Here is a 23,934-nt window from a genome sequence, read left to right as displayed (position 1 = left end):
CGGTGCTCCATAAAGCGTATCCAACAGTGGATGGCCAGAGACTCCATCACTGGCAGGCCGCCCTGCCCCCTCGGGGAGGTGAGGGTGGGATGGGAACACACACACACACCCACACACACACAGCCTTCCAGGTCTGTGTCCCCGCCTCCCCGTCAGATGAAACTCTGCTCTCTAATCCTGTGAGCACCTCGAGGTGACTCCGATAATTTATGGAATAAATCATCCACACTTTCTGTCTGCCAAGGGGGCAGCAGACAAAAATCAGAGCTTAGGGCGGTGGAAGGCACAAGGGACTGGAGACAAGCATCACTCCCCACCCCCATCCCCTGCCCCCAAATCCCAGTTCAAGCAAACGCCTCAGGGTTTGGGGATCCCCCCCCCAATCCTCAGTCCCCTTGAGCCCTGGCCCTTCAGAGCCAGGCTTCCTTACTTTCTACTGAGCACACGTAGAGGGCCCCCGAGAGCCCGTGTTTTGTTTTCAGGGATCACTCCCAGCTCTGCACTCAGGAATTACTCCCCACAGTGCTCAGGGGAGCATAGGGGATGCCAGAGATCCAAACTCAGGTGGGGCAGGTTAAAGGCAAGTGCCTTCCCCCACCGTGCTATCTCGCCACCCCCAAGCACCCGTGTTTTTCACCTCTGCCCCCTCCTCTGCACAGCCGCTATACCCCTGCTCCGTGATCAATAACGACAGGCCAGACTCAGACCCAACTAGCAAGGGAACTTCTGTTTATATCCCCGGGGGGCAAAGAGGGGAGAGGGGGCAGCTGACAGGGTCTTCCTTGCTCTGAGGGCTATGTGGTGTGGTCTCTTAGGGGTACGGGGTGTCCACTTTCCCAGTCTTGGCCTGGGGAGCCTGGAGACGGGGCTTTGAGGAAAGTAAGAAAGATGCTCTTGGGGGGTCTCCAGCCCTGGCCCGCTCTGGATTCCCCGCTGCCATCTCTCTTGGAGTCAGGAACGGGGGAGCACTTTAGTCCTTGGCCCCCGGGGGTGATGTGAAGTCTTACAGCCCGAGGAAGGAGGGGTGGTGGCAGTGAGCTCCCCAAGGCTTGAGCGAGGCCCAGCTCCACTGCTGGCCTGTCGGGAGAGGGAGATCACGGTGGGCTTCGGTCGGAACCACCATGAGGCTTTGCCCAGCGCGGTTCTCCGGAGCATCAGCCTGGCAGCTCTCAGCAGCTGGGCATCCCCTTCCCTCCAGTCCCTGCACCTCAGGACTCAGCCTCTTCTTCCTCCTTGGTCCTGATGTGCACGAAGATGGAAGCCGGGTGGAGGCTGAGGCCGTCCTTGGAGAGCAGGTGGATGTGGCGGTAGCCTGTGGGGTGGGATGGCGGCGTGGGTGGGGGACCCCGTGGGGGGGATGGTGGTGTGGGTGCGGGCCCCCGTGGGATGAGATGGCGGCATGAGTGGGCCCCCCCCCGGGGCAGGATGGGTACCCCTGTGGGGGCAGGATGGCAGCATGTGGGAACCAGGACCACCGTTCACCTTGCTGCATGCAGCTCCAGGGCACCGTGAACTGGCCCACGAACTCGTGCCGGATGGTCCAGTTGTAATCCTTCACCACAAAACGCAGGAGGGCCAGTTCTGGCACCAGGACCCGGAAGGTTAATGTCTCTCCCCAGTATGGGTTAAAACCTGAGGCAGTCGGGGGCGGGGATGGGGGAGAGATAGACAGGGAGGGGTTAAGGCCCTTGCGTCACGAGCAGTCAACCCACTTGGGTCCCCACCGCCCACTGTCTCCAGCGGTGCTCAGGGGTCGCTTTTTGCGTGGCTCAGGGAAACTGGGCCTTGGCTGAGCTCTCACAGGGACCCCTGACTCTGGTTTCCCATGCGCCACCCCCCGCCCCCGCCCCGGCTCGGCCCAGCCTCTCACCGTTGTTCTCCACGTAGTTGGTCTCCTGGTAGGTAGTGTCCGGGCGAACTCCGAAGACCTCCACTCTCACCAGCGGGTCCAGGATGGACTGCTCTCGGGACTTGGCCCCTTTCGGGAGCTGCTGACCACTAATCACCTGCAACCGGGGCCACAGACCTCACTCAGGACCTTGGGCCTGCTCAGCCAGCCCCCTGCAGTGCTCACCCCCAGGAGGGTAGGAAGAGGCTCATGGCCCCAGCACTCGAGTTAACGCGGTCGGCCAGGCTAATTCTCCGTGGAAACAATCATCTCCCCGTAATCATCTGACATCTCTGGGTCATGGAATGGGTCACAGAGGGAGCTCAGGGAGGCAGGCTCAAGGACCTAAGTTCAAGCCCTGACACCACACATGGTTTTAAATGGAACAAAATTAGAAATTTGGAGGAGTGTGGGGGGGAGGGAGGAGGGGCGGAGCACAGCACTAGGCAGTGCTCCGGCTCTACTCTGGGGACTCTGGGGATATCGTGCCAGCAAAGCATGCACACAGCCCGTTGAGCTTTTCCCCCCTCCCAAATAATTACGTTAATGACAAGCAGCACCTTCTTTAGAAGGTGCTGGAAGTGCTTTCTAGTCACTACCCACAATCCCGAGAGGGATGGAGTATTATTATGCCCATTTTGCAGATCGGAAGCCTGAGGTTAAAGCTCCCGTCCACCATGCACAGTCTGTGGTATCCTGCTGCTCACCGAGGTTAGGAAACACTTTCCACATCCCCCTCCCCCGGCACCTCAAGACCTCCCTGTCAGGTCTGCTGACTCTCGGGCCTCTCTCCTCTCAATGTTCCCAGAGTCTTACCCCCAGCTTCTCTTTTCCCCCCATACCCACCCCCAGGATTCTGGATATTTTTGTTTGTTTTCAGGCCAAACCCAGCGGTGGTCAGGGGTTACTCTTTTGTTTGTCTGCACACTCAGGAATTACTCCTGGAAGTGCTTGAGGGACCATACGGGATGTCAGGGATGGAACCCAGGTCAACTGTATGCAAGGGAAACACCCTACCAGCTCCCAACCCCTTGGCACCTGGACTACAAGTTTCTGAGCTTTGAAAGGGCTGATGGGCATCTCCGGGTGGAAGCTGCTCTGAATGTCACGCAGGAAGTCTGGCTTCAGCACATAGCCACAGCCGCCGTTCTGGCGGAAGAGGCCGTCATAGATGTCCATCTCCAGCCCTGCCGTCTGCATATTCAGAGCCACTGAGAAAAGGGGGTGATGGTGGTGGTGTGGATTCACCTGAGGGGGCCAGCCAGTCCCTCCTGCAGGGAGCCCCCAAGATGCTGGGTGCAGCCTCAGGGTTAGTCTCTCTGTCTCCTCGGGGCATCCCAGGTCTCTCCCCACCCCCCTGCACCCTCTCACCCAGCTGGCAGCCGGCGACCCACAGCTCCTGGGGGTTGTAGTTGGACGAATCCGTCCTCAGACCACTAGGATAAATACGGGTTAGCTGCCAGGCATTGTGCTGCACGAACTCATTGCCTAGGAGTGGGCAAAAGGCAGGGATGGAAAAGGACTGTCCCCTCCCCACTCCCCCGGGCCTCCCGACTTCATTCGTCTTCCCAGCATCTCAGCCTGGCTTAAAAACACGGTTCACTGGGGAGACTGATGCTACGAAATGTACACTGGTGGAGAGATAGGTGTTGAAATACTGTATGACTGAAACCCAGTCATGAACCATGAACAGCTTTGTAAAGGGTCTATCTCACAGTGATGCAATTAAAAAGTTACCCAAAAAAACCAAAAAACAAAAAAAAAAAACACGGTTCACAGCTCCTTGCCCAACCTTTTCCCTGCCTAGAACCAGGAGACCCTGGAGGTGTCAACTCCTCCTTTTTCCTAGAGGGCTCTGACCTGCCACTGTAGCCCCGCCCACCGTCCCCGCCCCCCAATCCCCACCCGGCGCTTCAGGCCCCGCCCCATACGGCGTGCCCCGGCCCCATCTGGTGTGGCCAAGCCCTCAAGGCCCCGCCCCCGCCGGTGTGACCCCGCCCACCAGGCCCCGCCCCTCCTTCCAGGTCCTGACCCGCCTCCCTAATAAGGCTCTTGGCCTTGCTTTCCGAGAAGGATGACATCTCATAGATGCAGTAGTACTCGCGGGAGTGAGCGAAGCTGTAGAACGGCACGGGCTTCAGGTACATGACCACGGAGGAGGGGGTCGCGCACCAGAGGGATTTGACTTTCTGGAAGGGGAGAAAGTGGAGACACAGGCGGGAAGGCTCAGCGTTGCCATTAAGGAAGAAGGGTCGAGAGCGGAACTCATCCATCTAAGCCTCTGCCCCCTGCATTCTCCCTCCTGCCTCACCTTCTGTAGAAAGAGTAAAGGCCTGGGCTTTGGAATGGAAGACTGGGTAGTAATGTGACAACAGATGGATGAACAAAACAGCAGGAACCGCCTAACCTGGGGAGAATAAAGGCAGCCTGCATGTACAGACGGGGCCCCATCACTTTCTGGGAGACAGGAGGGGTGTGGTATTGATGTGGGGGGGCCAGGGATTGAACCCAGGGTACATGCAAGACATGCGTGGGTAAGTCTTTACTTATCATTGGTAAAGGGGCATAGAAAAGGTAACCCCTACCTTTCCTCCTTTAGAACACATGAGCGCTTGGGGGATCTACTATACAGGAACCCCGACAGACATGTCAAGATACAAAGGAGTCCTAGAAATCACACTGCGAAGCCGTCAGGGGCCCAGGGGCCCACTTTACATTGGTCTGCGACTTCCCCCATTTCCTTCCTGGACAGGAAAGCAGGTTAGACACCCACAGTGGCCCAGAACAAGGGAGCCAGGAGTCAGCTGACCCCAGCACATGCACCAGAACAAGACATGGACTTGAGGGCAGGACCCTCCCAGGCCCACCCAAGGCAGCTGTGCCCACGGGAGATGATCCAGCAGCCTGGCCCCTTCCTTGAAGATCTCTGGCAATGTCTCACTCTTTATCAGACTTGGGGAGAGCTTTGTCTAAGCTACTTTGGTTCCCCTCCCTTTTTTTTTTTTGGTGGGGGAAGGGCACACTGGCAGTGCTCATGGCTGACTCCTGGGTCTAAGCTCAGGGTCACTCCTGGTGGGCTCAGGGAGCCACATGTGATGCCAGGGATGGAACCCTGTTCTCTGTATGCAAAGCCAGCACCCTATACCCTACCCATTGCACTATCTCTCTGGCCCTTCTAAGTCCACTTGGGCTGGGATCATAGAAGTCACCCCAGTAACCCAGGCTTGCCAAGGATCCTAATATGGGGCACACACACACCCCAACAGGGTTCAAACTGTCCTTCAAGGGAACTGAGAAGCGGAGCAAAGATGTCCAATGAGATGTCCAATGAGTTCCCCAGGGGACCCAGAAGTCAGAGAGACCCAAATAGGCACATCAGAGAGGACAGTATTTATCCTGAGTGCCCACAGATGTATCATCGGAAAAAACAGATTTTGAGAGCTCTGAAGATCAAGGAGTCACTGCAGCGTTTGGGGGGCGTGTCCCAATGCCTTGTTTTGTTTCGGGGCCACAGCCAGCAATGTTCCGGGCTTAATCCTGACTCTGTGCTCAGAGACTATTCCTGGCAGGGCTCAGGGGGCCCTTTGCGGTGTGGGGGTCGAACACAGTTGGCTGTGTGCAGTGCAAGCACCTTCCCCACTTTACAATCTCTCCAGCCCTGGAACCTGGGCCTTGGCTCTGCCTGCCTTTAGCCTCTCATTCCTGAGCCCCCTGAGGTCATGGTCCAGAGCAGAAAGCCCCTCTCCCCACCTACCTTATTCTCTTTATCCTGGCTCTCAGGCTCATTCTGGGCCCGTATCTGCAGCTCATGTTCCTGCACCACCTGAGGGTCGAGCTCCTTTTCTTCCTCTTCTTCCTCTTCCTCTTGCTCTTCTTTCACCCTTAACTTCTTCCCCTTCACCAGAATCTTCCTCCGAAGCGCCTAGGGGCCAGAAATAGACTCGTCTCCAGGCTGCAATATTACAGAGAGTGGCCAGGCTAAGTGATGGGTCCTAAGGCACTGGGCAGGGGCTGGAGTGATAGCACAGCGGGTAGGGCATTTGCCTTGCACGCGGCCCGACCCCGGTTCGATTCCCAGCATCCCATATGGTCCCCCGAGCATGGCCAGGAGTAATTCCTGAGTGTATGAATTGGGAGTAACCTCTGTGTATCGCTGGGTGTGACCCAAAGAGCAAAAAAACAAAACAAAACAAAACAAAAAACCAAAATAATAAACTAAGGCACTGGGCAGTGCAGGAAGTGAGGGAGCCATGGGAAATTCTGTCCAATACATGCAGGTAGGGTTCCCTAATGGTTTGGGGGCATTAGATGGTGCTCTTAAATCATGGTGCTTCTTGGGTATCAAACCATGACTTCCTTCTTGCAAAACATGCATTCTGGTCCTTTAAGCTATCTCCCCGGACCTAGCCTTGATTCCCTATTACAGACAAGTGGTACTAAATGGAAAGTATCATGCTAAGAGAAATGAGTCAGAAAGAGAGGGACAGACATAGAAAGATTGCATTCATCTGGGGAACATAAAGTAACAAAATAGGAGACTAACACCCAAGAATAGCTGAGATAAGTACCAGGAGGTTCATTCCATGGCTTGGAGGCCAGCCGCACATGCTAGGGGGAAAGGCAACTCAGATAGAGAAGGGAGCACTAAATAAAGGTGTTGGGAAGATCCTCCCAGGATGGGAGATGCATGCTGAAAGTAGACTATAGACCGAACATGATTGTCACTCAATGCAAACTACAGCACCCAAAAGGAGAAAGAGAACAAAAGGGAATGCCCTGCCACAGAGGCAGGGTGGGATGGGGGTTGGGGGTGGGAAGGATACTGGGATCAGTGGTGGTGGAGGATGGGCACTGGTGGAGGGATGGGTACTTGATCATTGTATAACTGAAACCCAAGCACAAAAATTTGTAAGTCTACAACTGTACCTCATGGTGTTTCACTAATAAAAATTTTAAAAAAAAAACAACTTTCATTGTGGGGACCTGGAGTGATAGTACCAGCAATGGGGCGCTTGCCTTGCACACCTAGGGTTCGATCCCCACCATTCCACATGGTCCCCGAACCTACCAGGAGTGATCCCTCAGCACAGAGTCAGCCCTGAGCACTGCCGGGGATGACCCAAGCTCACCCCCACGGCCACTAATACAGAGCAAGCAGTGGGCAAATGGATCAGGGGAACAGACAGGCACAAATGATGAGAAGCACTGGGCTTTGGCCAGAAAGAGGAACTGAGCAGCCACGAGGATGGGGCCCGGGGGCCCCACCTCAGGCGAGGGCAGCTGGGCCGGCAGCAGGTCGTCGTCGGTGGTACTCAGCAGCAGCTCCCCAAGGATCTCCATCAGATGGTTCGCCAGGACCACCTGCTGCTCCCAGCCACAGTGGTTCTCCAGCGACAGGATGACGGGATACTCTGACGTCTGGGGGACAGACCACAGAGTTCGACACCACGAGCGCCCTTGCCCCCCAGCTCCCACCAAGGGACCCTCTCACACACACACTAATCCCTCCAGGGGTTCTGGCTCAATCCCCATCTACCCATCTAAAAGCCACTCCTGGGAGGGACTGGAGAGATAGCACAGCGGGTAGGGCATTTGCCTTGCATTCAGCCAACCCAGGTTCGATTCCCAGCATCCCATATGGTCTCCTTAGCACTGCCAGGAGTAACTCCTGAGTGCAGAGCCAGGAGTAACCCCTGTGCATCGCCAGGTGTGACCCAAAAAGCAAAAATAAATAAATAAATAAATAAAAAATAAAAATAAATAAAATAAAGGCCACTTCTGGGAGACCAGAGCAATAGTACAGTGGGGGACGGGGCTTGCCTTGCCTGCAGTTGACCCAGGTTTAATCCCCGGTATCACATATGGTTCCCCCAAGCCCTGCCAGAAGTGATCTCTGAGTACAGAGCCAGGATTCAGCTCTGAGCACCACTGATGTGGTCCAAAAACAAAACAAAACAAAAGATTTAAATTTCTAAAACGGGTCCAGAGCAATAGTACAGTGGGTAAGGCGCTTGCCTTGCATGCTTCTGACCAGGGGTAGAGATCCTTGGCATCCCAGATGGTCTTCCAAGCCTGCCAGGAATGATTACTGACTGCAAAGCCAGGAGTAACCCTTGAGCACCACCAGGTGTGGCCCAAAACACAAAACAAAAAAAAAAAAGTAGTAAGACGTTCTTGGGACATCAGAGATGGCACAGAGGGGAAGATGCTGGCCTTAAAAGCAGCCAGGGGGCTGGAGCAATAGCACAGTGGGTAGGGCGTTTGCCTTGCATGTGGCCGACCCAGGTTCGATTCCCAGCATCCCATATATTCCCCTGAATACACGCCGGGGTAATTCCTGAGTGCAGAGCCAGGAGTGATCCCTGTGCATCGCTGGGTGTGACCCAAAAAGAAACAAACAAAAAAGGCAGCCAAGGGGCTGGTGTGATAGTGCAGCAGGTAGGGCATTTGCCTTGCACATGGCTGACACGGATTCAATTCCCAGCATCCCATATGGTCCCCTGAGCAGAGGCAGGAGTAACTCCTGTGCATCTCCGGGTGTGACCCAAAAAGGAAAAAACAAAAGCAGCCAACCCTGGTTGAATCCCAGTACTGCATATGGTCCCCCAACCACTGCCAGGTGGGGGCCCCAGAAAAACAAAGTATAAAAGCTCAGGCTTGTGTTAGGCTTACCCTGTCGCTCTGGTAGTCATGTGACATTGGTCCCTGCCATCCCCCCAGCCCTGAGTGGCCACCTTCTCTGTTTCCCCGTCCACCCTCTCCCAGGGGATGACAGAAGGAAGTTGTCGGAAGTGACAGTCCCTAACCTTGAGCAAGGACTTTGACTATGAGTCGCTAGGAATGCGACCCACCTGGCCCCCACTCAGACCCTGAGAGTCTGCGCCCCTCCCCCGCCACCCTCCCCTCCCCCCGCGACCCTCAGACCCACCCGGATGCTGATCCTGGAGCCTACCTGGAAGGCATACTGGGCCACAGAGGCCAAGACGTCTTTGAAGAGGATGCGGGAGGTGAGCGTGTGCCCGTGGTAAACGATGGGCTCCTTGTTGGGTCCGTCCCATACGTCCACCTCCACACAGCGGCACCCCCGTTTCAAGGCCCTGCAAACACCCCCAGGGAGAGGTGGGGGTCAGGGGGTGAGGCGGCGCTGAGGGCGCCCTCTCCTGGCCGCGCAGAAACCCAGCACCCTCTTCTTCAGCACCCCCTCCTCCACACTGACATCTCAGCAGGCCCCTTAGGGAAGCCCTCCCTGGACAGAGGCTCTGATGCAAGGCGCCTCTATAGCCCCGACGTCCACTCTGAGTGTGTGGTCTGATCCCTGGCCTCACAGTCACCATAATGGCAGCTACTAACACCTACGGACACTAGGATTCTCTCATCCCCACTCAGAGCCCAACCCAGGATGGGCCAGGTTAGCTCTGCCCCAGATGGGAAAACCGAAGCTGAGGGTGGCGAACTCCTTAGCCCCAGAGTCCTGAGAGAGAGAGAGAGAGAGAGAGAGAGAGAGAGAGAGAGAGAGAGAGAGAGAGAAAGGGAGAGAAAGGATTTTGTTTTGGTTGTTTGGTTTTTGCTTCTTGGATGGTGCTCAGGGGTTACTTCAGGCTCATGCACTCAGGAATTACTCCTGGTGGTGCTCAGGGGACCATATGGGATGCTGGGAATCGAACCTGGGTCGGCCACGTGTAGAGCAAACGTCCTACCCGCTGTGCTATCACATCAGCCCCCAGAATTCATTCTTGGTGGTGCTCAGGGGACCTATGGGATGCTGGGAATCGAATCTGGGTCGCCCACGTACAAGGCAAACGTCCTACTCGCTGTTCTATCACTCCAGCCCCCAGAATGCATTCTTGATGGTGCTCAGGGGACCATATGGGATGCTGGGGATTGAACCCTGGTCTACCGCTCCCCGGCCCTTGCCAGAGCCCTTCCAGGAGTGATCCCTGAGCACAGAGTCAGGTCTGTGCTCACTAAACATCACTAAAAACAACAAACCACCCAGGGACTGGAGAAATAGTACAATGGGGAGGGCATTTGCCTTGCCCAGGGCTGACCCAGGTTAGATCCAAGCATCCCATAAGATCTCCTGAGCACGGCCAGGATTAAATTTGTGAGTGCAGAGCCAAGAGTAACCTCTGAGCATCACTGGATATGACCCAAAATAAAAACAACCCCCCCAAAATAAACAAAGCAAACAAAATCCCCCAGGGGCAGAGCAGTAGCACATCAAGGGTGCTTGCTTTGCATGCACCTAACCCAGTTTGACCCAGGGCGCCTCTATGGGTTCCCTGAACCCACCAGGAGTGATCCCTGAAGGCAGAGCCAGGAGTAAGCCCTGAGCTCAGCCAATGTGGCTCAAAAAAAAACCCCAAAATTGATTCATTCAATCAGTGTCAAGTCCCCTGTGTTTAGAGCACGTGGCAGACCGTGGAAGGGAGAGAAACTCCAGCAACCCGTAGGGCTTCACCTCTCCTCCTAATCTCAGCATCTCCTCCAAGCTGTAGGGCAGCGGGACCCTCAAACACCACACACACAAACACATGCACACACACACATGCACTCACACGTATGCACACACACATGCACACACACGTACACACATGCACACACATGCATTCACATACACACACGTACACACATGCATGCACACACATGCAAACGTGCACGCACACACACGAACACAGGCATGCACGTGCATACATGCGCACAAGCACACACAGGCGTGCACACACATGCACATACATGTGCGCACATGCACACACATGCACACGCACGCACATACATGTGCGCACACGCACACATGCACATGCGCGTGCACATGCACACACATGCACACACATGCACATGCACGTACACGCATGCACACACAGCACGTCTACATGCACACACATGCACACACATGTATACATGCACACACAAGCACACATGCATTCACATACACACACGTACACACATGCATGCACACACATGCAAACATGCACACACACACATGAACACAGGCATGCACGTGCACACATGCGCACAAGCACACACACAGGCACGCACACACATGCACACGCATGCACACACACGCACACGCACACACACATACATGCAGCGCTTTCCCTCCCAGCTAGGCACCACGGCACACGTCCTTCCCGCCGTACTTTATGTAGCCCTCCACGCTGCTCTGGCCACAGAACTGGTCCCCGAGGAGGTAGGTGTTGTGCGAAGAGCTGATGAAGTAGTGGCTCAGGGGCTGAGTCATGTCCTGGTAGATGGGGAGGTACATGGGGTTGAAGATGTCGCCGTCCTTCGAGCAGAGGTAACTCAGGAAGCCGTCCAAGCTCAGGACACACCGCCTTTTGCCTGGGTGAGGGGAGGGTAGCGGAACATGAGGGCCAGGCGGCAGAGACTGAAGGCAACTGTGCGCGAGATCGCCCTGTGTTTGTCCTTTTTGTCCGGCTCACTTCATTGACATGCTAGCTGAGGGTTCTGTGCGTGTTGCAGCAAATTGCATGGTTTATATGTGATTGTTAAGAGTAACTGGAGGGGCTGGAGCACACAGCAGGGAGGGCGTTTGCCTGGCACGTGGCCAACCCGGGTTCGATCCCTAGCATCCCATATGGTCCCCTGAGCACCGCCAGGAGTAACTCCTGAGTGCAAGAGCCAGGAATAACCCCTGAGCATCGCTGGGTGTGACCCAAAGAGCAAAAAAAAAAAAAAGAGTGGGAGGGGCCTGGAGAGGTGGTGAATTGGCCACAGAGCTTTCCTGGAACGCTGCTGACCCTGCTTTAATCATGGTGCCCCAAGCATCTCCAGGAGCAATTGGGTGTTAACACAAAACAATAACAACAAACTCTACTGGACCAGAGAGAGCTCAATGGACTGACGACAATCTGCATGGAGGAAGTCCAGGTTTGATCACTCGATCAACTGATCTCTGGCAGCCATCCCTGAGATGACTGTGCACAGAACCAGCAGGAGCCCCTGAGCACATCAATGATGGCCGCTGAAGGAAGGAAAGAAAGAAAGAAAGAAAGAAAGAAAGAAAGAAAGAAAGAAAGAAGAAAGAAAGGAGGGAGGGAGGGAAGGAGGGAGGGAGGGAGGGAACAAGGAAGGAAGGAAGGAAGGAAGGAAGGAAGGAAGGAAGGAAGGAAGGAAGGAAAGAAGGAAGAGGGCTGGAGAGAAAGTACAGTGCGTAGGGCATTTGCTTTGCATACAGCCAAGTTGGGTTCAATCCCTGGCATCCCATATGGCGCCCTGAGCACTTCCAGGAGTAATTCTTGAGCATAGAGCCAGGAGTAACCCCTGAGCATCACCAGGTGTGCAGAAAGAAAGAAAGAAAGAAAGAAAGAAAGAATGAAAGGAAGAGAGGGAGGGAAGAAGAAGGAAAAGAAGGAAGGAAGGAAGGAAAGGAGGAAGGAAAAAAGGAAGGAAAGAAAGGAGGCAGGAAGAAAGGAAAGAAGAATGGAAGGAAGAAGGAAGGAAGGAAGGAAGGAAGAAGGAAGGAAGGAAGGAAGGAAGGAGGGAGGGGGAGGAAGAAAGAAAGGAAGAAAGGAAAGAAGAAAGAAAAAAGAATCAGCACACTAGGAGATAGTTCAGGGTTTAGGGAATAAACCTAGCATGCACCTGACCTGGGTTCAATTCCCGGTGCTACATGATCCCATGAGCATTGCCAGGAACAGCCCTGGTGGCCTCATCTGGTTGGTCAAAAGTCACTGGGGGAGAGGCAGGGGATGGGGCGGCCTCCCTGGTCTCCTGAGCACCACTTGCCCCTCCCCCTCCCCAACCTCACACACAAAAGACCATCATAAAAGCAAACGGAAGTCCAGGCTTCGAGGTGACCACTGGCGGCGTCCCTCAATCTATAAATCATTCTGTCCCAACACCAACACAGCATCAGCAGAAGGCAGGCAGGGCGCTGCTGAAGAGGCACTGGAGAGGGGCCGGGTGCACATCACCAGGTGCACATCACCCAGTCACTCCTGAGCACTGCTGGGTGTGCACCTTACCCCACCTCACCCCCCACAAAAAAAAGAGAGAGAGAGAAAAGAAAAAAAGACTTGGAGATATGAGAGCAGAGAAGGCGTCAGTGAGCTGTGCTAGCTAGAGCTGGACGATTGGGATGGTCCACGGAACCATGGAAAAATAAACACAGAGTCAGCTAGATGATTGGGGCCGGAAGGTAGTGTAAGGGCATGTGTGAGGCCAGGGCACCACCTGCCCAGCTCAGCGTCTGTGGCTGTGCCCCACCCCCAAATGCTAGCTCACTTGTCTCCCCCTCATCCCTCTTAATCCCCTTGTAGCTGTGGGGATTAAAGACTCAAGAACCCCTTGGAGGCCAGGAGGACTGGTCAATGGTTGGAATCTACCACAAGTGTGAGTGGGGCGGAGAGTAGGTAAGATAGAGGAGGGACCAGTCTGACAATAATAGCCGGAAATGATCTCGCTGGACAAGAACTGAGTGTTAGAAGTAGGTAAAGGGATATTCCTGATAACCTTCTAGTATCTGTATTGCAAAGCACAATGCCCAAAAGGGTTGGGGGTGGAGAAAGAGAGAGAGAGAGAGAGAGAGAGAGAGAGAGAGAGAGAGAGAGAGAGAGAGAGAGAGAGAGCCTGCCATAGAGGCAGGCTGGTAGGGGATGATGGGAGGGAAACTGGGGACGCTGGTGGAGGAATGGATTTTGGAACACCATATGACTGAAACCTAATCATGAACAGGGTCTATCTTACAGTGATTCAATGAAAAAAAATCTTGGGACGGGCTGGAGCAAGTACAGTGGGTAGGGCGTTTGCCTTGCAGGCGGCCGACCCGGGTTCGATTTCCAGCATCCCATATGGTCCCCCGAGCAGAGCACCGCCAGGAGTAATTCCTGAGTGCAGAGCCAGGAGTAACCCCTCTGCATTACCGGGTGTGACCCCAAAAAGCAAAAAAAAAAACCTGGGGAAAAAAATAAAAGAACCCCTTGGGAATTTGGCGTGGTGGCATGGGGGGGTGTGGGTAGCCCAGGAAAAGGTACAGCTGGTGTTTGTTCGCCTGTTTATTTACTATTATTTTGTTGTTGTTTTTGGGCAACACCTGGTAGTGCTCAGGGGTTACTCCTAGCTGTGTGCTCAGGGGACCATATGGGGGTGCCAGTGATCATACCCAGATTGGCCGCGTGTAAGGCAGGTGCCCTATCTGCTGTACCGCCTCATTTTCTGATTTCTGGTCTGGAGGTGCTGGGGAGACCCTATGAGACGCTGGGGAACTGAACCAGGGTGCTGGCAGTATTGCAAGGCAAGTGTCCGACCCTCAGCACTGTCTCTCTGGACCCTGGAGCTGGCATTTCATTTTTGGGTTTTGTTCAGTTTGGGGGTTACATCCAGAGATGCTCAGAAATTGCTGTTGTTAGTGGTCGAGAGACCATGTGGGATGTCACGGGTCGGAGGACCCCCTGTGTGCAAGGCAAGTGCCCTCCCACTGTATACTATCTCCTTGGTCCTGGAGCTGGCATTTAAAGGACCAGCTAGGGACTGGACAGATAGTACAGTGGGTAAGGCATTCGCTTTGCACACGACCGACCCGGGTTCGATCCCCAGTTGCCCCCGTATGAGCTCTGCCAGGATTAATTCCTGAGTGCAGAGCCAGAAGTCTGGCTGAGCACTGTTGGGTGTGCCCCCCCCCAAACAAAAACAAACAAAAAGAGAATAAAACAAAGAACCAGCCCATGGAGAATGGGCAGAAGGGAAGGTCCCAGCAGCAGCAGAAGGCAGAGGCCAAAGCAAGAGGCCACGGAGGGGTCGCCACTGCTGGCCAGACTGAGACAAAACGGACATGAGGGTTCAGTAAAGGCCAGGCGGGGTCTGCGGAATGTTCCAGCACTGCAGAGGAGCTCCCGGAAAGGCTGCCCTCCTTTAGGAAGAGGCCAGACGGGAGAAAGATGGGGAAGTTGTGAGTGGGGACCCGGAGGGAGGGAACCTGGCCTCGTTCCTCACCGCCCCTGCCCAGGCCTCTGCGGCGTCTCTTACCACTCTCAGAGGGCTCATAGCGGCCGATGAGCTCCAGGGCCAGGTCGGTTGCCTGCTCCCCTTCCTTCTGCTCCTCTTGCAGGAAATCGGCAAATTCCAGCAGGGTCAGCTTCTGTCCATCGGCCGAGAAGCTTCGGAACAGCTCGCGCACCTCCACGCGCTTGGTCAGCACCTTGTAGAACTGCACGAATTCTTCTCCCTCCAGAGTGCCGGACTCAGAGGTGTCAGCATCCTGCAGAGACGGGTGCGAGGCACAAGGGCTGGGACCTGCGACTCTCCCAGAAGGGTGATCTGGGAACTGAGGCCCCGGGCACGCCTCCCTGTGATCTCCCCACACTCAGGGCCTAGGGGAGCAAAGGTTCGGCCATAGCACTGGCTGCTAGAGACTTTTCAACTAGGATGCAATGCCCGCCCCACCCCCCAAAAAATCTCTACAAGATCTAAAGATGCCTCTTTATGTTTTAATTATTTGGGGGCGGGGCGGATGCCACACCTGGTGGTGCTCAGGGTTGACCCTTGGCTCTGTACTCAGGGATCACTCCTGGCGGTGCTCTGGGAACCATATGGGATGCCAGGGATTGAACCAGGGCTGGCCGTGTGCAAGACAAGCACCGTACCCATTGTACTATCTCTCTGGCCCCCTCAAGGCTCTTGACCATGCTCAGGGATCACTCCTGGCAGTGTTTGGGATCATCTATTAAGGGCCAGGAATCAAACTGGGGTTGGCTGCATGCAAGGCAAGTGCCTTAAGCCTCTATTTCTTTGGCTCTTTTCTTGGTGTTTTCCATTCTCCAAGGCACCTTGGGCAGGGAGTCCCTTGATAACAATGCTGTGTACCTTTCGAACAGAGTAGAGATCGAAGCGACAGGACAGTGGGGAGGGTGCTTGCCTTGAACCCGGATGACCTGGGTTGATCCCCAACATCCCATATAGTCCCCTGAGCGCCACTCATAGTAACTCCCGAGTTACAGAGCCAGGACTATCTCCTGAGTATCACTGGATGTGGCTGTCCCCCAAAGAGAAAAGTGAGGGTGGAGAGATGGTACCAGGTAAAGCTCTTGCTTGGCACATGACGAAGCCAGGTTTGATCCCCATCACCCCGTAGGGTACCCTTGAGCCCTGCCAGGAAAGATCCCTGAGCGCAGAGCCAGGAGAAAGCCCTATGTGCCACCAAATGTGGGTGAAACCAAAAACAAACAAACAAATGAAGAAGGAGGAGCAGCATGCCCTGCCCACCCACCCATCAACCCCCGCACCCATGCGGCACCTGGGGGGGAGCTTCAACAGGTGAGCACTGCTGTAAGGGACTGCATCCCTCAGCCAGGAGAGATGGCCCCGCTGCCCTCTGCAAAGCCCGGCCAGGGCCACTCACCTGGAAAAGCTGGAAGGCGTAATCTTCGTCCATGTCTATGTTCATCAGGTGCAGTAAGCGCTTGGTTTCCTGGAACGTCATTCTGCCATCCTGGTTTCTGTCTCCGCGCTGGAACAAGTCACTCAACCATCCAGGGTAGAGTTAAGGCAAAAGCACGGGGAGGCGCATGCGTAGATGCCGGGGGTCACACTTCTCCCCGCATCCTGCATCAGTCTCTCCCCCAACCCCTTGTCCACGTTAGCTTCCAGAGTCTTCCTCCCAGGCACTAGTCTACCTGGTCAGCACACAGTTCAGCCACCGACAGAGAAGAGAAGTCAAACTCACTTTCGCCCCCCTGATCTGGCTGTCCTGGGCCCCACAAAGATGCTCCCACATCCTGTGTCTGTCACTGTCACTGTCACTGTCCTCCCGTTGTTTATCGATTTGCTCGAGCGGGCCCAGTAACGTCTCCATTGGAGACTTTGTTGTTACTGTGTTTGAAATATCGAATATATCACGGGTAGCTTGTCAGGCTCTGCCATGCGGGTGAGATACTCTCGGTAGCTTGCCTGGCTCTTTGTATCTAAACTTTTTTTTTTTTTTTTTGGAGTGGGAGCCACATCTGGTGGTGCTCAGGGGAGCTTACTGGGTGATGGGAGCTGAGTCCGGGTTGGCTGTGTACAAGGCAATAGCCCTATCCACTGCTGTGCTATCGCTCTAGCCCTGAGTCTACGCTTTTAATCACACCACTCCGTCATGCAGGAGTGCCCTTTGCACCTCATTTTCATGCTCCAGTTCTACTCATTTTTCAGGTCCGGCCCAAATGCTTCTTTCTCTCTGAAGTTTTCTCAAAACTCTTCCACTAAAATGAGAGGCTTCTTGACGCCAGAGTGATAGCATAGCAGATAAGGCGTTTGCCTTACATGCGGCCAACCCAGGTTTGATCCCCAGCATCCCATATGGTCCCCTGAGCATCACCAGGAGTAGTTCCTGAGTGAAGAGCCAAGAGGAAGTCCTGAGCATCGCCAGGTGTGGCCCCAAAACTACAATAAAACAAAATTTTATGAAATGAAAGGTTTCTCCTTCGTTCAAACACTTGCAGATAATCCAGGTGCCCGGTGTTTACACTAGATAATTCTCTCTGCCAGCCAAAGCAATACCTGAGTCTGTTCGGCTACAAATCACTCAACCTGAGGGGACCTGATACACGCTGCCTAACGAATGAATTGTCAAAGGCAGGGTGGGGAAAGACCGGGAGATCTGGAAGGGCACCGCTAAGGCTAAAGGCATCTGTCCTTTAAGCCTGGCATTTGTCCCGCAGTTAATGCCACTGGCATCTTCTGATACTTTTTGGTTTGTTTTGGGGCCACTCCTGACAATGCCAAGAGCTTACTCCTGGCTCTGCACCCAGAAATCATTCCTAGCGGTCCTCCAGGGACCGTATGGGGTGCTCGGGATTGAACCCATGTCAGTGGTATTCAAGGTAAGTGTCCTACCTGCGGCACGATCTCTCCAGCCCTTGGCACCTTCTGTTCTTATGTTTTTATTCCCACCCCCCTTTTGTGGGGAGGAAGCACACCCAGCAGTGCTCAGAGGCTACTCCTGGCTTTGTGCTCAGGATTGACCACCCCCCCACCAGCCTGTGCTCAGAGGACCCTCTGCAGTGCCAGGGGTCAAACCAGAGTGCATGCTGTCTCTCCACCCTCCTACCCTTTTCTCTGTTTCTGTTCTATTTTGAGGCCACACCTGGAGATGCTCAGAGCTTAATTTCTTTTTCTTTTTAAGCCATACCCAGCGATGTTCAGGGGTTACTCCTGGCTCTGCAATGAGGAATCACTCCTAGTGGTACTTGGGGGATCAAATGGGATGCTGGGAACCGAACCCAGGTCGGCCGTGTGCAAGGCATACGTCATCCCTACTATAGCTCTGGTCCCCGCTCAAGGCTTATTCCTGGCTCTGCACTCAGGAATCATTACTGACAGCGTTTGGGGGTACATATGGGATGCCGAGGATCAAACCCAGGTCAGCCACATGCAAGGCAAACACCCTACCCACTGTACTTACTCTCTCTCTCTCTCTCTCTCTCTCTCTCTCTCTCTCTCTCTCTCTGGTTCCCCATACTCTCCCCTTTATTTGCAAGCAGAATATTTGCAGAACTATTTTTCTGCATTTCTCCCCCTTTTTCGGTGAGATGAATACATGGCAGGAAGCTGTGGGACCGTCTGTCCCTCTGAGACTCACACCTCCTAGAATCCTTCAACTCCCAGAGGTCTTTCCCCCGTCCCACAGGGTCTGAATCTTTCCCAACAACATCTTGACTATTCCTCATGCAATCCCTGCCCCCCCCCCCCCCGCATCAGACCCTAGCCCTCTGCCTCCTCCGACTCCACCTCCCCACCCACCTGCCTGCCCTACCCCCACCTCCCCCATGTCTGAACTCTGGGGCTGCGTCTAGGGGACCCCGGGCCCCTGACTGGGTCCTGGTGATACTGGTCCTGTCGCTCCTGTTGGTCCATGTTCTTGACGAAGTCTATCAGCAGCTGGAGGCCCTCCATCCAGATGTGGGCTTCCTCCACGCTATTGGCCACCAGGTCCAGGTTGTCGCGCCGGCCATGGAAGACCACGGTGAAGCCCTGAATCAGGGCCGACTCGTCCTCCAGGCTGCGAAGCAACTCGGACTCCGCGCCCAGCCGCACCGTCTCCACGTCGGAGATGGAGACTGTGGGCAGCAGAGAGATGGGGGCGGGGGGTCAGGCCCTCTGGGGATGGAGCATCCAGGACCTCTAGCTGTCTCTCCTCTGGGTGGGATGCCCAAGCTGCACAGGTTGGGCACCCCAGAAGCCTTGGTGCAGAGAGAGATGGGCCCTGGGCTGGAGGGCCCACTCTGGGTCAGTGCCTGCTGTTTCCACTGGCCTGGCGCCAGGGAGTGAGGACAGTGGGGAAGGTGCTTCCCTGACACGTGGCCAACTTGAGTTCGATCCCTGGCATCCTGGATAGTCTCCTGAGGCCTGCTGGTAGTGACGCTTGAATGCACAGCCGGGAGCAAGTCCTGAGCCCCGCCTGAGGTCGCTCAAAAACAAATCCCAAACCCACAAGTGACAGAAAAACAGAAAAAATGGATTTCATTAAAATTCAAATATTTCATTTAAATTCATCAAGGAAGACCTAAAGAACGGGTGGAAACAGTTACGGGCCAGAACGACAGTACAGAGGGGAAGGCACTTGCCTGGCACATGGCTGACCCCGGTGTGATCCCCAGCACCTAATGGGGTCCCCCAAGCCCCATTCAGAGTAATCCTGAGCACCACTGGGTATAACCCCCAAAATAAAAATGTAAAAGGCTGTGAGCTGGGGACCTGAGCCATAGTAACAGCAGGTAGGGCGCTTGCCTTGGACAGGGCCGACCCAGGTTCGAGGTTCAATCCCAGCCATCTCCTCCAGGATTGATTTCTGAGCCAGGAGCAACCCCTGAGCATCACCCGGTGTGACCCCAAAACCAAACCAAAACAGTTGTGCTCGGGGGCCATGAGTTGCAGGGGATTCAACCCAGGCCTCCTGCATGCAATATCTGCGGTCACCCCCAGGAGCTGTTCCCTCGCCCCCTGGCTCAGACCCGACAACTTCCTCTTTCCAGATGTCTAGGAAGGAGCCAGAGAAACCCTTCCAGGCTCTGCTCTCAGCGGGGGGCTGTGGGCCCTGAGCTTTGGTGTGTCCCTCATGCATACCCTCCAGGATGCATCCTCTGAGGAAAAGTACGTATTTGATCAACAGACTGCTTTGTTTTGCTTGGGGGCCATACCCAGTGGTGCTCAGGGCTTACTCCTGGCTCTGAGCTCAGGAATTATTCCCAGCAGTGATGGTGGAACCATATATGGTGCCAAGGATCAAACCCAGGTGAGCCGAGTGCAAGACAAGAGCTTTCCCATCCCTGACCAATCGGCAGACTATTCTGGTGATGTCCAGTCACTGTCACTGTCCTGTCACTGTCCTCCCGTTGTTCATTGATTTGCTCGAACGGGCCCAGTAACATTGTTACTGTGTTTGGCATATTGAATACATCACGAGTAGCTTGCCAGGCTTTGCAGTGGTCGAGATACTCTCGGTAGCTTGCCGGGCTCTCCGAGAGGGGCGGAGGAATCGAACTCGGGTCGGCAATGTTGGCCACTTGCAAGGCAAACGCCCTACCCACTGTGCTATCACTCCAGCCCAGTGATGTCCAGTGCTGAACATTTTTTTTTATCAGAATGGCTAATGTGGTGCGGGTGGGCAGGAACCAGAGGGAAACTGGAGATACTGGTGGTGGAAATGTGCACTGGTGAAGTGACCAGTGTTGGAACATTGTATGACTGAGACCCAACTATGAACGACTTTGTAAGTGTGTATCTCATTGTGATTCAATTAAAAAAAAACTTAAAAAAAACCTTCAAAATATATATTTTTTATTTATTTTTAAATGTAGGAGTATGCTATTTATTCAGCCACCGATTAGGCTGATTGAATTGGGCATGAACTCTACAAAAAATATATATATATTTAAAAACAGGGAATGGCTAACATGTCCCACGCAGCCTGCTCCCCTGGGCCCTTGAGTCCCTGTGATCGATAGGGCAGGTACTGTTTCATTCACATTTCAACCAAGGACTAGACTGACACTTAGTTTAAGTTAAGTAATGTGTTCACAGCCATTTGGCTAGAAAGTGGTCAAACCCAGGGCTTTATACCTGTCTGATGCCTGAGTCACTTATTTCATATGACGGCGATGATAACAGAAAGATAGAACCAATGATCTAGCCAGGATTTTTCTAGGTCTTTTATATTTTGTTTTATTGGGAGGCCATACCCGAACTAGGTAGTGCTAAGGGTTTATTCCTGCCTCTGAGCTCAGAGGGGCCTTTTTATTTTCTATTTATTTATTTATTTTGCTTTTTGGGTCACACCCAGCGATGCACAGGGGTTACTCCTGGCTTTGCACTCAGGAATTACTCCTGGCAGTAGAGGAGCCTTTTTAATTTTTGTTTTTGGGGGCTCTACCCAGCGGTGCCCCTGGAGGGCTCAGGGCTGCTGGGGATTGAACCCAGGTCAGCCACATGCAAAGCAAGAGCCCTACCTGCTGTCCCAGGTCTTTTAGATGAAATAACTAATTCCATCCTTATACAAGCCTTAGAGGCAAATCTGTTTTGTTTTGAGTCCCCGCCTCCCGCATGGGTGGGGAGGCATTGGGCCCCACCCAGTAATACTCAGGGGCTATTCCGGGTTCTGTGCTCAGGGGTCGCTCCTGGTGGTGTCTGGGGGACTGTATGTGGTGCCCGGAACTGACTCCGGCTGGGACCCAGACAAAGTGAGTGCCTTCACCTGTGTATGGCCTCTCTAGCCCGAGACGCAATGGCTGTTCTAATTTCCAGGTGGCAGGTTGACATCAGACCCGGGTAGGCATCAACAACGGAGTCGTGGAAAGGCAGGTCCCTCCCTCCCTCCTTCCCTCCCTCCCTCCCTCTGCACGCCCACCCCGGACCCGGACCCGCAAGGTCACTCACAGCTGAGTTTGGTGCTGCTTCCGACTTGCCGGGAATGCCACACGGTCATGCCATCTTCGTGGAGCTTGAAGAATCGCTGCTTCTTCCAGTTTTTCGACCTCACCTTGCACATCATGGTCCCTTGCTGCATCCGCATCAGGTCTTCGTTGCCAGGGAGCCCTGGGCCTGAGGACACGGGGCAGGGGGGCAGAGAAGAGGAGGATGGGGCGCCCAGGAGAAGCCGTTGGACAGGGGTCTCCGCCACATCCCCTGGATTGTCTCCCCAATCTTTTCCCCTAAGAAAAAGGGGTACTCACGCACTAGTGCGGAGGCCATCACCCACTCTTCCACCAGGTGGCACCAGAGTCACCTAAAGCAGAAGGGAGACCCAAACACCTTTGGTTGATTTTTGCAGGGTTTTTTGGTTTGTTTATTTTTGGTTTGGGGTTACTCCTGGCTCTGCACTCAGGAGTCACTCCTGGAGGTGCTCGGAGACCAAATGGGATGCCAGGAATTGAACCTAGCTCATCCTTGTGCAAGGCAAGCACCCCATCCAATGTACTATTGCTCTTACTCATCATTTTGCAGTTTTTAGAATAATCTATCCAAGCGGGAAGAAAAGGAAACTCCTGATTCTATTTACATGAGTGAAAATTATTTTTTGATTTTTATTTTGGTGAGGGGGTACAAACCGGGCAATGCTCAGGTCTTATTTCTGGTTCTGCACTCAGGGATCACTCCTGGCTGGGTTCAGAAGGGGCCATACATGGTGCCACTGATTGAACCCAGGTCAGACAGGACACATGCAAGACAAGAGCTCTCCCTCTTCTCTGGCCCCAACAAAAGTTATTTTTACTTCTAAGTTTCGATGGCTCTGAATTTGGACTCTTTAGAATTTGGGGGATGGTTTGGGACACACTCAGCAGTGCTCAGAGGCCACCAGGACCAGAGCTATAGGTGCTAGGAAAAGAAGGAGACCAGAGGTGTCAGGGATGAAATCAGTGCTTCATACATGCGAAGTATGAGTTCTACCACTAAGCCACTCCTCATCCTTCAACTCCCTACTGCACTAGGGCACTGTCCTCCCATTGTTCATCGATTTGCTCGAGCGGACCCAGTAACATCTCTATTGTGAGACTTGTTGTTACTGTGTTTGGCATATGGAATACGTCACAAGTAGCTTGCCAGGCTTTGCCGTGCAGGCAAGATACTCTTGGTAGCTTGCCGGGCTCTCTGAGAGGGGCGGAGGAATCGAACCTGGGCCGACCAGGTCAGCCGCGTGCAAGGCAAACGCCCTACCCATTGTGCTATCACTCCCTACACTACCGAGGAAACAGCTGAAGTGTAGAGAAGATCCTAGTGGTTTAGTGTCCTACAGGGAATTCTCCTCCTCCTCCCTCCTCTTCCTCCTCCTTCTCTTCCTCCTCCTTCTCTTCCTCCTCCTCCTTCTCTTCCTCCTCCCTCCTCTTCTTCCTCCTCCTCCTCCTCCTCCTCCTCTTCCTCCTCCTCCTCCTCCTCCTCTGGTTTTGGGAGCACAAAATAAAAACCCAACCCAGGGGCTGGAGTGAGAGCACAGCGGGTAGGGCGTTTGCCTTGCACACGGCCGACTGGGTTCAATTCCCAGCATCCCATATGGCCCCCTGAGCACCGCCAGGAGTAATTCCTGAGTGAAAAGCCAGGAGTAACCCCTGAGCATCGCCAGGTGTGACCCAAAAAGGAAAAAAAAAAACAATCCAAAACACTTGCTGCTGGGGCCAGGAAGTTAGTAGAGAGGTTGGGGCATTTTTCCTGTACTCAGTCAACCCAGGTTCAATCCTTGATACCTGATAATGGTCCCCCATACCCAGTTAGGAATGATTCCTGAGCTCAGAGTCAGAAGTCAGCTCTGAGCACCATTGAGTGCATCCCGTCCAAAACAAAACAAAACAAAACAAAATAATAAAACCACACTGCTCAGGGTCCACATCCAGTGGTGCTGGACCAGTAAGAACAGCAGGATTCAAACCCAGCATGGATGCTGGGCAACCGCCCCAACCTTTGTACTCTCAGAGGCCCTGGGAAGAGCATATCAAGCCACTCAGTGGGAATTTAGTATCTAGAAAGAATGTGGAGATCATTGGGGGGAAAACCCACAAAGAATGAAACAGATTCCCAGGAGGCTGGAGAGATAATACAGATAATACACCTGCCTAGCA

General features: G+C 54.0%; 1 protein-coding gene across 1 annotated transcript; it reads right to left on the bottom strand.

The window, feature by feature from the left end:
- Positions 1 to 791: 791 nt before the first annotated feature.
- PLCD4 (phospholipase C delta 4) lies at positions 792 to 22,075 on the bottom strand. Its single transcript, XM_056111985.1, has 16 exons — positions 22,057 to 22,075; positions 21,761 to 21,925; positions 18,717 to 18,945; positions 16,248 to 16,377; positions 14,876 to 15,107; positions 11,029 to 11,230; positions 8,841 to 8,985; positions 7,154 to 7,306; positions 5,643 to 5,810; positions 4,200 to 4,295; positions 3,921 to 4,077; positions 3,260 to 3,376; positions 2,927 to 3,099; positions 1,871 to 2,006; positions 1,483 to 1,632; positions 792 to 1,312 (listed from the first exon to the last, which is right to left on the bottom strand). Exons 1-16 carry the CDS (start codon positions 22,073 to 22,075, stop codon positions 1,209 to 1,211), a joined length of 2,376 nt encoding a protein of 791 aa, XP_055967960.1. The 3' UTR covers positions 792 to 1,208.
- Positions 22,076 to 23,934: the final 1,859 nt, after the last annotated feature.

The sequence above is a fragment of the Sorex fumeus genome, unplaced genomic scaffold, assembly GCF_029834395.1.
Source record: "Sorex fumeus unplaced genomic scaffold, SorFum_2.1 ptg000014l, whole genome shotgun sequence".
Classification (NCBI taxonomy): Eukaryota; Metazoa; Chordata; class Mammalia; order Eulipotyphla; family Soricidae; genus Sorex; species Sorex fumeus.
The sequence above is the reverse complement of the archived record's forward strand: the minus strand, read 5'-3'. Positions and strand labels throughout refer to the sequence as shown.

What these genes read in the sequence shown, in the direction of transcription:
- PLCD4 (XM_056111985.1), bottom strand. An exon ending in GGTCGCCGGCTGCCAGCTGG is followed by an intron (nt 3,100 to 3,259) that starts GTGAGAGGGTGC and finishes CCCTTTTCTCAG; the next exon opens with TGGCTCTGAATATGCAGACG. An exon ending in CTGGAGCTGCATGCAGCAAG is followed by an intron (nt 1,313 to 1,482) that starts GTGAACGGTGGT and finishes CCCACCCCACAG; the next exon opens with GCTACCGCCACATCCACCTG.